The 16,211-nt window shown below is 36.4% G+C and overlaps 1 protein-coding gene across 4 annotated transcripts in view; it reads right to left on the bottom strand.

Moving 5' to 3' along the window:
* The window catches only part of PIK3C2A (phosphatidylinositol-4-phosphate 3-kinase catalytic subunit type 2 alpha), a 41,007-nt gene extending 26,538 nt beyond the window's left edge, over window positions 1-14,469 (bottom strand). For 2 of the 4 annotated variants that reach the window (XM_059826154.1, XM_059826151.1), the window contains exons 1-7: window positions 13,353-14,469; window positions 8,633-8,733; window positions 6,773-6,930; window positions 3,658-3,778; window positions 2,899-3,010; window positions 2,239-2,318; window positions 2,071-2,134 (exon numbers count right to left, since the gene is read on the bottom strand). In XM_059826154.1, the coding sequence (XP_059682137.1) occupies window positions 2,071-2,134; window positions 2,239-2,318; window positions 2,899-3,010; window positions 3,658-3,778; window positions 6,773-6,930; window positions 8,633-8,733; window positions 13,353-14,462 (1,746 nt within the window). In that variant the 5' untranslated portion in view covers window positions 14,463-14,469. Of the gene's footprint in view, window positions 1-2,070; window positions 2,135-2,238; window positions 2,319-2,898; window positions 3,011-3,657; window positions 3,779-6,772; window positions 6,931-8,632; window positions 8,740-13,352 lie in introns of all 4 variants that reach the window. The other 2 variants (XM_059826153.1, XM_059826152.1) reach the window with 2 other exon arrangements.
* Window positions 14,470-16,211: the final 1,742 nt, after the last annotated feature.

The raw sequence follows: 16,211 nt of genomic DNA on the forward strand, positions 1-16,211 counted from the left end.
GCTTCCATAATGGAACTTTATCCTTTTTACGTCACTTTAATACATTTTTGAAAAAAGTTTGTTGCAACTTTTGCCTTACATATTATTTAATTTAAATGGTTCTTCCAGATGAAGCAATCGCAAACTGTCACCTTGGAGAAGGAAAGTAAAGGGGATTGCACACTTAACAGGAATCTTTTTTGAAAGGAATAGATTAGCTTCTTATCAGTGAATGAAAGTGCTGGTAGGCTGCTTAAGACAAAGTTGAGATGCTGCTAATATTCCCTTCTTCTTTCTCTTCAAATACAGGAAAAGCCACTTAAATCTAAATAACCCTAGGTTTCTTGGGTTTTGTCCTAATATAAGCAAAGCTTTCATCCAATTTTATAGAACACACATAGAAAATGAAAACATTTGCTTCAAAATAACTGTTTATTTTTTAAAGGCTTAATGTATAGGTTTCTTTCACAATCACTTATAAGCACTTAAAACTAAGTAAGAGGGATTAGTGTAATATCCTCTTGGTAAGATGTAAACCAATTCTCAACCCCCACCTCCCCAGACATATTCTCATGACCTTCCTACAAATGGATAGCAAAGAAGCCATTTGAACCAAAAAGTTTTGGGATTGGGAGTTACCTGGCAACAATTAACTTTGTCCTGGTAAGAAAATAACCCTAGAAGTCAGAAGACACTGTAAATATTTAAGCCATACTTTCAAAACTAACACTTTGAAGATAACAGCTGTTTTGGCACACAACAAAGCAAGATTTCCACTGCTATCGTCCTCACTGGCTCTCAAATTAATCTCAATATAAAAGACAATAGCTAATTTTCCAAGTGTCCAACTATGTGAAATCAAAGGCTATAAACAAGTTATTTACAGATTACTTTACCCTGTTTCACTTCAATTAGCAAGTTTCAGCTACTGAATATGTACAAGAACTCACTTCAGGAAGTGGAAAAATTTCAAATGCAAGAACTGCTGATATTTGGACCCAATCATCATCACCTACAAGCTACATCTCCCATCCTCAAAAAGACTGTAGAAAGAGTAGAATATAAGTCTGAATTGAGATGTTTTGCATTCCTCAGCCTGTGCAACCACAGTTAAACAAGCAAGCTGAAGCAGCTGCAAGAGCAAAGCAACAAACACACCACCATAGCAAGGAGCAACAACATCTTACTCTTCTACAAAAAGATAGTGTTCAAAACTACCCTTGAGAACATAGTGAATCGCCATCAAAGGAATTAAATAACATTAAGGGAATATGTAAGTAGTGCACATCAGCTTGTTCAAACCTGCATTCCTGGAGAAGCAAACATAGCAGAAATGGGAATTATTGTAATTAAGTCATTGATTTCAAGACTGTTCTTATAGAAACTGTTTAAGAAACATAGTTATCTAATGTTTAAGAAATTAGGTCTCCAAGTTACATTACTATCAAGAGTTAAACTAAGCTTCTCCTTTTAGAAATAAGTAAAACAGATTATCTTCAGCAAGCTGTTGCATTTAGAAAATTAATTCAAACTACACCACATGCAAGCTGTTTTAAGCTACCTATCATACACTGAAATAGACAATGGTTTTGACAGCGTGTTTTAAACTAATTCAATAGTGCAGAATAAGATGTTACTACACTTTATGTAAAACTTACTTGTATGTTCCCAACATGCTTCAGTCATAACTCCCACTGTACACAACTATCACTGCTCACTTTTGTGTAGTTTTTTTACTGTTACCAATGTATTACTCATGGCTGACAACAACTGACACAGTCAGGATTCAGACCTTTTCCCTATTCCCCTAAATTAATCTCTTCCAGTATTTTTGAGAAAAAGGTTATTTTGCACCCCAGGACTTGGAAAATACCTTTCTAGTTGTAACAATTAGGTAATAATTAGTTTGCAAGAAAAGCTAGGAAGAAAAGAGAAAAAGCAATCTAAAAATCCATGATTCCAAATTTACATTTAGCAGCTTGTTCAGATCTGAGCTTCCCCAAGAATACCTGCAAGTCTTTTTTCAAACTATCTCATTAGTAAACTTTCTCATGCTACTTTTGGTTCAGCAAAAATTTACAATGCCCTTACCTCATTTTTAAGAGCTATGTTAACTTGCTTGTGATACACATTAAGAAGCTCTTCTATTGAAGACCTGCAAGAAATAGTAATTATTAAACACAAGTGCAAGAGCATAACATAACCTTGGTCAGAAATTCAGCAGTGGGCTTGATTACTAAAATAACCACATAACATTACCTTATAATAGGTTCTCTGAAGGGCTTTTCTACTTTGTAGAGGTGTTTGGTTAGATGTATGGGTGTTCTGTCATCATCTTCCTGCAATAAATAATAGGTATTAAGTCCAGTTCTCATCTTTCTATAATTTGTAATACTGTTTTATAAGTTTCATTACCAATACCTGTGGAGTATAAGGGGAAAGATAAGGTGATCATTTCAAAAGGGAAAAGAAATAACTAATTAATAGCCTATGAAACATGTACACATTGGGACAGGGGGTAGGGGGAATAAACAGCAATTGAGTGCCTAACTATGCAGATATCAAATATTCCTCCCTTCCTCTTTGATGGTCCGATACATATCTAATTAAATTCAAAAAAACTGTTCTCAACTTTTACTTAGCTCTGAAATTTGCTGCTTCTCTTTCAGGCCTCAATGCCTAAATGCTTGCATACTTTTTCCAACTATAGTACTTAGTCTAGTAAAGAGAGATTATCCATATTTATACTAGTTGCCTTATTTCATTTCCTCGTAGTATAGGAGAATACAATTCCCAACACCAAGCAGACATTAATTTGTTAATCACACAAAAAGGTTACACCTCAGATCCATCAACTCTGATGCGAACTCCCAGCCTCTTGAAGATTTATATTGCTGCTGCAGTTTAGGAGCTACTTACAGTTCGTGCCAGATCTCTGCATATTGCACTATGGGTCAAGAGCTGCAGTTTGATTTCGGTATCCCACTTCCGACAGTTCTGAATATACTCATGACTTCCTACGCAGTGCTTACTTTTAAACAAAAGAAAGCTATAGTTACACCAAAAACATGCAGTGTTTTTCAAAAAACCTCACATGGAATATTTAAGGCAACCTGTTGGCTCAAAATAAGGAAATGCTGAATCAACCTCCACACCATACTTCTTGATCTGATTTTTACTTCTGCAGAATTTTTAGTATACTATTACAGACACCTATACTTTTGCTAAAGCTCTTTACTGTGGCTAACAATGAAACCAAATACCCTAACCCAGAAAACTAATGGGTATTTGTAAACCATTAGTTTTGAAGAAAACAAAAAACAAAACCACAGATTATTTCAAATTATTAGAAATCAGTAGGGTTTTTTTCCCCCGATTGCTAGGATTTGAAGAGCAGTTGAAAATAGCAACATCCATCTACAGAAATGCTCTAGAAATCTGCATCTGAAGTGTGTTCAACACAACAGATGGCAGATTAGAACAGGTTTTCAGGAAGCTGTGTGAGAACCTACTTTGCTATATCGCAAAGCAACTCTAAAGACTTCTGATCTTTGTGCAAAGTGTGACTCTTATACATTCAAGATTTCTGCTTTCACACATTAATTGATTAAAGATATACTTTCCAGTAACTGTGCCATGAAAAAGAAGTTAAATACTAATGAAAGAGAGTTTGCTTACTTCTGTAAAACTTCTTCTTGGCCACAGACTTTCAGGATATAGCTGCCAATGTCCACTTCATTCAAGTCATCATGCACCCAGCAAAGTGCCTGCATTATTATAAGCTCAACAGGGGAACTCACTGTTTAAAGAAATTACATCTAAAAGTTAAATATAAATCTATAGCAAGTGATATTAACCATTGTTCACTCACAAATTGTAGTTATTTAATGAAATTTATTTTTATACTTGTAGGGAAGATTCTTATGCTTCTATAATCTCCTAAATTTCATAGTTTGAGATCTTCACTTTTTTCCCCCCCCACAAAGAAAGGCATCTTATAAAACCTGCCTGTAGAAATCCTTTTTAAACTAGGATACAGTGTAGTCACTTGACCAAAAGTACAAAAACAGTCTGCGGTCTGTTTTCCAGGAGTTTTTATATGAGGATAGCCTTTTTTTTATTTATTATAAATTTGCCTTTATTTAGCAAGTACTTCAAATAGGTAAGTGATCCCAGAGCTGCTTAAAGCTTAAAAATCATTATCTGAAAACTTGGAGGTGGAACCTCTGTATTTGTTCTGCTTTTGAGAAAGTGAGTATCAGCTGTAGCAGAGGCAAATCCTACTGAAAGTCCTTTTTGCTTTTTGTTTTCCATTTGTCTAGGGCAGTTTCCACATTGTACAGATCATATCTCAGTAAACATCACCAAGCCTTTGCAAAAAGCAACTCTTGACTACCAGTACTTTCACATCAGGCTCCAAATGCTTTTTTTTGTAAACAGTCTCTCTCTTCCATCCAACAACTACAGACCAAAAGAAATAATCCCAGTCAAACCCAAAATCCATTCCCCACAGCCACTACCTGTCACTGACAAAAAATACATAGATACATTTTAACATCACAAATGTTTTAAGTACAAAAAGCTCTCTACCCCTCCCTACCCAGTGTCTGATCTTCTCCTTTAAATCATTTGCAAACAATGTCATCAAGTGCCTTAAAATTCTGTAAAAACACTGTATAAAGTTTTTTTTTCCAATCCCCTCCAGGGACCTTCCTAATTTTCCCAAACCATTTTTTTTTTTTTAAGAAAGAAATGTTACTACTATGGTGGATACAGAGAGGTAATGCCACAACAATATTTTCCACAAAATAATGCAAGTGCTTCATCTCATTAACAGACAACTAATTATTACAAGCATAGAGGTATTTGATAGCATATGAAGAATGAATACGTGGAATTCAAGAACAAGGAATAATAAGAAGTATGAATTCAGAAACACTATTTAACTCGTTAAGACTCTTTTAACTTATTAACCTAGAGTGAAACTGCTGTACTACCTTCAGTAGAGAATACGGTGGTAGACAGAGAAAAAAAGACGCACTAACAGTTTACGGGCTCTAGTCACAGGCTGCATTGGTTAATGTCTGCCAGTCCTGCAAAGCCTAGCGGAGTAATGCAAAGATAATGTTACCACCTTTTTCCTGCCCTCCGTCTTATTGAAAGACATTAATTTCTTGTTGACATGCAATGACTGCTCAGGTAGACTTGTACTTCCATGTAAAGTCTAATAAATGAATGCAAAATGAATAGGTATACCCAAATAAGCTCTATAGTTAATCTGTTTCCCTCCTGGGTACTTTCTACACATTGAGTTGTCAGAACACTGAAAGGCTGCAGCTCCTTCTGAGCAGGACTGAAAGCCATACTAAAGTAGTTCTAGCATTAGGATGCTAAGGTATGCAACGATTTGACCAAGAACGGAAGTAAAGAGAATAACTTTAAATACACCTATTAGTAGTCACGTATGGGCTACTGATACCTATCTTTCACTAGCTATGGAAGACAAGTAGTTTAACTGTGATTAGTTTCAGCATCAGAAACAGGAAGAGAGCAGAAAGCACCGAGAAGAAGATATGTGGGGCTAGAATGCAAAACACATTCCAAGGTATTCACAAAACTTCTAGAAATAAAGGGCTGAGCCGTAACATTTTTGTTATGCTTCCAAAGCCTTCTGTAGGACAGGATTAAGCCTGTAATATTAGGAAAGTGTAATTTTAAGGATGAAGAGCAGAAACCCTTCCTAGGCTACACTTACAGTCCACCTCATTTCTTAACAAAAGAGCATTACAGCACAGCAGAATAACTACAAGGCCCAGCAAATTAATATAGAATGAAAACACTTAGGCATTGAGAGCTTGTTTTCCAACTGAGCAGCTAGTTTAAGTGAGTAATAGAGCAACTTCCTATCTTTTGAGAAAAACAAACTCAAAAGCATTTACAGTTACAGATAGAGAGCCAAACAATAAAATCCACCCCAGCACAGACCCACTACCAGGTGACAGTGTCTGGGAATGGGACACCTCACAAGGGCTAAGAGACTACAGCAGTATAGAGGCTAAAAAGTAAGTTGCTCCTGAGGGAATTTATTATCAGTTATTTCATCACCAAGAACTGCCAGAAGTTGGTATCATCCAGAATTATAGCCTTTAATACAAACACGCTGTGCAGTCTTGACTGTACAGAAGATATGAATTTATGTACAAGAACAAGGCAAACCTACAAGTTCCACCCCAAGCTAATACTCCTGGTTACCCACAAAACTGGGCCAGATGGTTGTGGTACATCACGACAGTATTATTTTAGTGTTTGTGTTCATAAGCATATATTGAAGTCAAGTAATACATAATTTCAGTGTTTATTCTTATTTCCCAAAAGCAATTTGTCTGAATTTTTAGATAGCCTGCAGGAGTTTATTTAAACACACATTAGAGTGTTGAAATAAAAAAATAAGATGTTAAGAATCTCAGTCCTGGTGTCACCGTCCCCTCAATTACCATAAAGTAGGTCAAACTCTTGAAAAAACTATTCCCAGCCGTGGATAGAATAGTGCTTGGCTTTCCTTTTTTAAAAAGTGTTTCACTTTGTCAGCTTCTAAATATTTTCTGATGGAAGCACTGACCCAAAATTAGGTTCTTTCTTCAGTTACCTTTTCCACATTCCCCGCAAGCAACCCACGCACCTGAGACCCAGGGATTACAAAAACTGAAAGCCACTGGCCTAGACCGAGTATACAGTCTTAACCCACCATTCTAAGTCTTACAAGCAAACTCCAGTTTAAAAATCAGAAACATACCATCACACGTAAAAGTTACTGGTTGCTGGAATTCTTCGATTTCTATAGAAACCTTGATACTGGCACTCTCCCCGCTTATATTTCTTTGCAGCATGATTGGACTCAGCACAAAGCCTGGATTTGTTTGCTGATTAGCATAAGGAAACTTGGTCCTCAATCTGAAAGTAGAGAAGGTTTATGAAACATTGCAATGGATAAGTCTAAGACCAAAGCAAAATAACATAGTAATAACCACAAGCCAGAACAGTAAAGACTACCTTTTGCTCTTTACCTAAATTGTATGTACAAAATACCATTTAATTTTTCTACTCTCAACAGAACACTGCCCACAATAATTATCCAAGTGGTAGTTATGAGAGGGGAAAAACCTAGCTTATAATTAGGCAGGTTTTCCATATAGCTTAAAATATTTAATAGGTCAACGCTTACAGGACATACCCAGCTTCTGTAGAAGCTAAGCTCTAAAACAGTTTTAAAAAAGCTAATCCATGGCATTTGCTAAAAATTAGTTTAAAAAAAGAGTAGTTTCTTTTATGTACAAAACACCACAAAAGTCTTTACATGCTTTTATTTTTGGAAGTCTAATCTCAACTTAGATACGATGCAGAAGGTAGTTATTCCAAGTTGTGGAAGTTGAGAAAGAGGCCTAAATTAAGGGAAAGGCTTTTCTTTAGGACACAAACAGTATAAAACATTCACCTAGTAATGAGAAGACAGTACTTTGATAGCTGCTTTTTATTTCCTGCTAATTAACATAGATGAAATAATTTAACCTTAACCGTCTGCCAACATTGTAGTAGTTTTGTAGGACATTAAGAACAGAACTCATCTATAATGGTCATCTATTTCATCATCTTGATTCCTGACAATAGCATGAAGGGGGGGGGGGGGGGGGGGGCGGGAAGGAATCCCTCTAGCATGAGTTGTCCAGTCAAAATTCCATCAGCATTTTGAACACTGGGTCTTGAAAGAAAGGGCAACAATTAGATTTAACTAGAAACTGTTGCAACAAGCCTATTTTATGTGAGCTTTGTCTTCATGTTGTTCATCAGTAAGTTTCACAGGTATATGCCTTCTCACTGGTTTTATGGAGTTTACTTTTCATTTCATAAATATTCCTGTTTTAAAAAATAGTGTTATCCTTCAAAGATCTCTTTTTCCTTCATTAGTTCTTGGATTTTGATCTTGAGAGGAAAAAAGGCAAGACTCCTAGTTTGTCTTCTCTAGGAAGAGAGCAAAAAACCTCTTATTAAATTGTGGCAGCAAGCAAAAAAACATAGGAGCATTCTGTGTTATCAAGTCCCATCTTCTTTGGTATGGCCTTTAAGAAGCTTCACCACCTGATCAAAGCAGGAACAGGTTTGAAGGTTTTATTTATTTGCTACAGAACTTCAGTTGTGGAAGCAATAAAAAATGAGAGCATTTAAGGGTTAGAAAGCCATTAAGTGACAGGATTCAGTGAGGTGCATCAACTAACAAAAAATGATTCTAGATTCTTTCAAAAGTAATTACATTAAAAAATATATAGAAGGAGATACAGAATATAGAAATACAGAAAAATAGTTTGAGAATAAAGTATTATAAAAATAAGGAAAAAAGAGAGGAAAGTCACAGGACTAAAAGAATAAAGAAGAGATATGATAATACAAAAACCTTAGTACCAACAGTTCAGTTGCATTCTTGAAAAAACAAGACAAAACCAGGAAAAACTGGGATAAGAGAAGGGAAAAGGACACATACTGAAATCCAGCCCATCAAGCAAAAAAACCAAGTGTATGACTGGCCTTGTCATCCTAACTGAAAACAAGTTATTTAGCTTTTTTTCTTCTGAAAGCTTATTTGTGTTCAGTAATTTCTTACTTCGTAACTGCTTGAGAAAAAGCTGACAGTTCTTGATTCTGCCCTTCAATTTCTTGGAGAAGCACGTTTTCTGTCAGCATGCCAGTGGTCCCATTGTCTTTCTGCAACTCAAAAGATAATACAGTATTTAAATAGCTGCAAACATATTCCTATAGCCAGCAAAGCCACATGTAGATGATAGATTTTCAGGAGTCTGAGGTTTAGTATTAGTTTTATGTCTACTTCTCTAAGGAGAAAAACGTGTATCATTACTAAGTTGAAAAGTAAAGATTCACTGGACCAGTGACTCCTTTACAGAAGGTAATTTGACAGCATCATTATCAGTTAAGATTAAGTTGCAAACATAACAGTTCCTGAGCTCTCAGCAGTAGATTTTGCTGAACCAAAGGAGGAAGACAGACAAATGTTTTTTCCTCCACTTCTGTGATTCAGCCTTTGGTATAGTCCCAGGAAGAGCCATTACACATCAGTTCTGCCCATGACTACCTTTTGCTATAAAGCAGGAAAAGATAAATTGTACACTGGAAGGAAGCAGCATTCAGAACACTGAACTCAGAACTAATCTCGTGGTATCAAATTACTCATGTCCAACTTAGGGTCATTACACACAGAGGATGAAGCCTTCTGACCAGTCACATCTTACATCCAGAGCTTTTACAACGCTTATAGAAACCTGTAATCTACCCACAAGTCCAGAAAAAAAGCAGACTGCGCTATTGATTTTCAGAAAATCATCACAATTTATTCATACCTGAAATAGTGAATAACTACTTAACTAGTACATGGGTTATTTATTATTAGCTGAGCATCTAATTTCATTACAGCATAGCAGACAATACAGTCAAATTAGACTGTCTCAGAAAAGGGGTCAAATCTGTAACATGCAGAGCTAGAGACTGTCAAGCCTTTTCCTTTTAGAACTTTTTTTGCTCAAATTAACCTGTTCAAGCAATATAGCATAAACTTAGAAGAGATAATATACGCAACCCATAACTGCCACTTGAATTGCATTTAAACCTAGTTATTTCAGCTAAAATACTGGTTTCATGAATGCTGATCAGTTCAAAAGGATAAATTCTGTATAATTGGGGGTTAGCCATACCATGGGAAGCAATTAGAACAGGAAGCTGTAAAGCCACAAAACCTGGAATGAGATTCAGGAGCATGTATAATACCTTAATTTTAAAAAGGTTCTTCCATTCTAACACCTCAGGTTCTATCACATAAAAATACTTCCGGGCAACTGCACAAGACCTACTGATAAACCTGTGCAATTCTATCTAGTACATGTATTCCTTAAGCAATTACACAGTAACAAAACAAGAATCATACAAGGATTCAGGAAGTTAACATAGGAAGTGAAAAGTAAACACCTTTGACAAACGTTCAACTAACTGCTGGTCAGCACTCACAAAACTCAATCATTCCAAATCAAGAAGCTGGCTATACAAATAGTAAATTTTCTCTATTTAAGACCTCTTTTTAAAGAAGTTAAGTAATACTACAAGTAAGCACTCAAAGCACTTTGCAACTCTAACCAGAGTATAAAAGCAATACACAATGAGATTACTTAAAATAAAGTCACACCAGTGACACAACATTGCCACTGTATGCCATTCTGTTACACTTTTGAATTATTTACAGCAAAATTTGCAGGTTATTCTGCCATTAAATTAAAAAAGTTTAGGGAACTACAACACATTTCTACACATGCAAGCTTAGCCAGGGTAAACAAATTCTAATGTAATGAGCAAAGAAAAAAGGTTTATTTGGCTACCCATAGTTGACCTCAGGGTCACATTTGGTTAAGGAAAGAAACCTAATGTTAATTCAAATACCTATTGCTGGAAATCACCTCCTGGTGGAAAATTAAGAACATTAAATACCTCCTTGCTTTTTTAGTTGAATTCCAATACTAACTTTTGATCACATTTTGGAAGATTATTTCAGGAGAACAAGCTTTGATAAACTAAGAAATCTATTTAAAATTGGCTGGACTCAGATGATTAGGGTTTTGAGCAACAAGTAGGATTTGAGTTTCTTTAACTCCCAGATGAGCAAATCTAGGAGGTGCAAAAGCTATCAAACAGGAAATAACTTGTAAGAAAGGCCTTCAGGCCAAACTAGACAAATAGTTCATATCAGCACAGCCTGCAAAAATAGACTGTCTGCAAATACAATTACTCTTAGCAATAAAAACCCCAGTAAATTACCAAAAGTCAAGTTAAATTAAATCCCATAAGTATATAAAGCCACAATACTCTTCAGCTCTGTGGAGAGGAAAGGTAGAGAAGACAACACCTAAAATAGGATAAAATGATGATTTTGCCTCTGCTTTCAGAAAGGACCGTGACAAACACTGAAGTATTTAAAGGGAAATACTGAATATATAGATACTTCATCAAATATGAAAATTATTTCAACTAGAAAATAAACTAGCAGCACAGGATGGGCAAAAGATAAAGCAAAAGCCACAGGTTATGCTGAAAGGACATCTGTTTGAGAGACTCGTCTTTAGATCTATCTATTACCTTCTTTACTAACTCAGCATAAGAAGCAGAAACACCCCTGCTGATAATTTGCAGTCTTGTATCATCAGCTAACTTCGTAACACAGACTAGAACTGGAGTATTATGCCAAAACTAGTTAACCACAGACCGGAGAGACACAAGCGGAAAGTAAATCTCAGTCCTTCAATTAGGCATTCACTGCAGGAATCTGCTATAAACTACAAATTTGTTTGAAAAAGATGGTGGCTTAAGTAAATTAGATATGTTAATTGACTACAGGATCAATATGTGCTGTTGTGATGCCATTGTGAATAAAGCAAACACAATAAGAGTGTATCAAGCCTACCCTACCTGTAATGAGGGTTTATTCATAACACTGTACAAGGCACATGGTACACTGGGTTCTCACATACAGAACTAAAATTCTCATAAGCCATCTTCAAAAAAAGTGACAGGAAAGAGAAGCTATCACACAGAACTTGCAATGAAAGATGACAGAAAGTCACTGTCTCTTATAACATTTTGAGGTAAACATCAAAATGGTTCTTTAACTTAAATATCTGCTGTTCCATCCTGTTTAGAAGAACATTTACTAAGAGCTAGTTATGAATGCATTTCTGCTGAAAAATATCAGATGACTGATGAAGACAGTGAGGGTCTAGAACAGCCTTTAAAGGAAAAGTAGCAGGAGGAAAAGATCACACATGAAGGCAGAGCTTGAGCATTTTATGAATCAGTTAACACATGATCTGCAAATAGCATGGGATTGGACCTGATGAACTGGAAAGACCCATTTAAATCCTGCATTCTTGAAAAAATCCTGGAATTTATTAAAACAAATTTCATTTAGCAACAGCCAAATACTAATTTCTACAGACAACATCTCAGAAGCACTGATCCAATATAGTCTAGCTATTCCAGTCAATAGTTATATCACAACCAACCAAACATCACTGGAAAACTGACAAACACATCACTAGGTAACACGACAAACTGAAGAAGCAAACTGCTGTAGAGCCCAAATTTACATGCCTTTCCAAATACTAGGAAATAACAGAGGTCACATATCACAGCTCAGCAGTGAGTGGAAAAAAATAAAATTAAGTTAGAAACAAGATCTTCACACACGTAATGCTAAAAATGTGATCTCTTAAAAAGAGAGGTAAACGGGTTTTTTGGGTTTAGGGTTTTTTTTGGTCCTTCTCCACTGCCCTTCTATTAAACTTTTGCCAGAATACTGTCAACTAGCCCAGAAAAACAGGAAATCCTTCAAATGAGGGGCCAAAAATTTCACTTCAATGGAAATTTAGACAGCCCTTTAAGCTGCAGTCTAGTAAAAATTCCTTTTAATAAAAACATAAACACCCCCCCAAGTTGTGGGGGGAGGGAAGAATTAAGGAGCAATTGGAAAATATCCTTGACTGATAACAGTTGTTTTTTGTGGCATGTCCCTAGCCTATTAAAAACACCTAGAAAGACAATACATAAGGTTCAAAACAGCTGCAATCAAAAGCCTCCAAGGCAAACAAATCTTTTACCCACCCCCAAACAGTTTCTACAAATACAATTTTTCCTGCCGTTATCATCCTTGCCAGGGTGTTCACTTTTCCACTGAAGACTTCTCCTTCAGTTTTTGTACTCTCTACCAAAAAATAAAAATACGGAAGCATTCATATTCACTTTCTAGTGAGGTAACTAATATTTTAAAACGTGATGTCTTGTTTTGCCCTGCCTGATACAAGTAACATCACACAAAGATGGCTTCCCTTCTTTCAGAACAGAAGTACACAGTTTCTGACTCAAAAGGCATCCCACCCTCCAGGACAGTGTAACCAAAAGGTTGTTACAATCTCTCTAGCATTCCTGTACAGAAGAAAAGATTTCTCCCTATGAAAGAGAATTGTAGTGGTCCTGTGAAAGACAGCAAGTGATGCTGGGAGAGCAGAAAAGAGTTTGGACTATGCCACCTTTCTATTCCACCTTATTTATTTATTTTTAAAAAGCTGACAGGTTACTTTGGGAATTAGTTCAGTAGTAATGTTCAATTTTCTGAGTATCACTAATACATACATACGCCAGTAACATCCCATTATTTGGACACTGCTCAAGCCAAGTAATATTTAACAAACAAATCCAGACCTTAAAGTGTCTTTAAATGCTGTGATTAATCTTTACTATTACACTGAATTTAAAAATACTGATTTACATACCTGTGATGTTTGGCCCTGTAACTTTGCAAGTTGAGTTGTTCGCATGTTTAAGGACTGGCTCCTTGTAACTGTTGCTCCAGAAGACTTCCCATTAACTTTTCTTTCAAGATGACAAGTTACTAACAGCTTTTCTTCTAACAGCACAGCATCCCATGGATCTTCAGCAGTCATACTTGAAGCCCTCTCTCCATCATTCTCTACCTTATTTAAAGTCTCCACACTATCCACTTTTGGTTTACTTAGGGGATCCAAATCTAACCAATCGAATTTACTAACATCCCTGCAGCTTTCCGAGGCTGGTAGGTTAGAAACGGCAGACTTGATAGCAGTCATTTCTAAGTCTGTGCTTGACCTCCCATTTTTCAGAAATTCTGAGGTGCTTGCAATTTTGTCAAATACTTTTGCCATTTCTGGTGTAAGTACTGGAGGATATATAGGTAGTCTTCCCTGTGGATGGAAAGGTGTAGTAGCTGCCAATGGGTATGAAATATATTGCGACTGTCTTGGAAGACCAAGATAAACAGGTTCTCTAGAGTGGTAGGAGGACATATTTGGATGGAATCCATTTTGAAATACACCAGTCTGTTTTGTGTAAGAAGCTGAGGGGTAAATAGGAGGTAAAGTGCATGTCACAGGGGCTGGTATCCCAGGTGTCCACTGTCTTCTCTGACCCATAGGCCCAAGATAAAATTGCGAAGACACAGATGGGCTCAAAATAGGACTCACTGATAACGTAGGTACTTTACTAGATTCAAAACTGTCATCCAGCAGCAGTTTCTCTAGTTCGGCATGAGTAAGCTTCTCTATATCAATGGTACTTAGTTTATCTTCCATGCTCTTGGCATCAGACTCCGGAAACACCATGAGATCATGGTCCTGTTTGTTATGAGCCTGTGCTTTTTGTCTGGTGCTGCTTAAAGAATGAAAAGTTTGTTTATTACCAGCTACACCTCTTTCTTTCTGCATCTTAGCTAATGCCTCAGCTTCCATCTGCAACGCCTCCTCTTTGTCCACATCTTTTGACCTGGCGGCTGCCAAAGAAGGTGAGGAGCGCTGTTTAAATCCATTGCTACTGGATATCTGGGCCATACCGCAAGAGCAGATGTCCATTTAAAGAAGCAACACTTCCCTTGTACTGGTTGTCCAGCCTTGGCTTCGGAATAGATTTAGCAGATCTGAAAAGGAAATGAAACATTAGAAACACATAAAAAAAAAATCATATATGGAGAACTACTCAGTCAATACATCACCAACTGACAAGGTTGCACACGTCCTTCAGAAATCCAGGACATTAAAATTTTAAAGAGACCAATTTTTTTTAGTCAAACTTAAAGAGAAGCCACATAATTAAATTCACAACTTTTGAATTATGTGAGAACCATTTATTTTTCTTACTAGTTCTTACCAGTAAGAGCAAGTCCTTGGTTTCTTTTTGCACCACTAAACCTAAGACACAGAAAAGCTACATTCAGGTACCCAAGTGTTTTCAGGTTTGAGCAATTCTGCACACTTAGCCAAGTTCTATCTCAGAAGTAGAAATCATTCTGAAGGCTATACAAGTCAAGAGGACTTCCAGTTTAGTACAATGTATTAAAAAAATCTATATACCTATCAAAATGCTGTACCATGATTATGATGGTCATAATGATGCTTAAGGACCAACCTTCCTTTGGAAAAACATCGCTGTACTTTACCCTCTTAACAAAAGAAGTAATACTTACGAAATGCTATTTCTTGGACAAGCAAAATAAGCTATTTAAGTACAGCTGCTCAGTAAGTAATCTCTAACAGCCCCTCAGAGGAAGCATCATTCACTACTATATAAGAGAAGAAACTCTGAAAGGTCACTTTTGCTTAAGGCCACCACCAAGAAAATTACACCTTACATTTCTCCAATTCCAATCTTGTGCTCAGTACAATTATACAACTTCCCATATTCACCATGGTATCTATGCTTCTTTATTAAAATAATCTTACAAGACATTACCACAAGAACTACGTTATTTTTCAGTATTAGTTCTACCTTATTCTACAGCTTTTACACACAGACAGGTTAGAGTTGAGTCCAGGAGATAAGATGTCTTCCAGCAACAGCTAGTATGCATATCAAGTAGCAAGATAAAAATCATGAATAATGAGTTTCTGCTAGGAGAGTTACATAAACAGCAATCCTCATTAGAACACAGTTTCACTGAACTAGATGAGCCCTTTAGATGTAAATCATCATGGGTTTAAGTCATGCAACAATCTACAAATTAAAGAGTTCTCTGCAGCAAATAACGTAGATAACTCAAAAGTATGTTCCCTTGCTATTCACATCCATTAGATGGTTTGGGGTTTTTTTCCCCCTTGAAGCAGACCAGAGATATGTGCTTTCAACAAACTGACTGTACTTCTGTGGACTCGCCACATAGACAGCAAGATTCTTAACAGATTTCTAACAGATTCTTTAAATTCTTTAAGACTCTGGCCAAGCTTTTGTTTTATCTACGTCATTTCAGAAGCTTGCATTGTGAAGGACAGACATCTTTATAAGATGTTCTATACATTTCAGCTAAGTCTGAAAACATAAATTCAGGTGAAACCCTTCACAAAGCAAGATTAAACTAGAACTGATGTTACAGGTACCAAGACAAGATTTAAATAAAAGAGGCTGCCTTCAGAAAGGCTGAAACACTGACAGACTAATAAAGTTATAAACCCCTGAAAACCACACAGCTGAAGTCCTGGGGAATAAAGTCTTAAGGAGAAGCTTTGGAAGTTACTAGCATGCATCTGTTCCATTAGATAACGATATTCAACATAGATGAAGTCTACAGAAAAAAGCAGACACCAGATCCTTTTCCATACAATATATTG

This window comes from Gavia stellata, chromosome 17, assembly GCF_030936135.1.
Source record: "Gavia stellata isolate bGavSte3 chromosome 17, bGavSte3.hap2, whole genome shotgun sequence".
Taxonomy (NCBI): domain Eukaryota; kingdom Metazoa; phylum Chordata; class Aves; order Gaviiformes; family Gaviidae; genus Gavia; species Gavia stellata.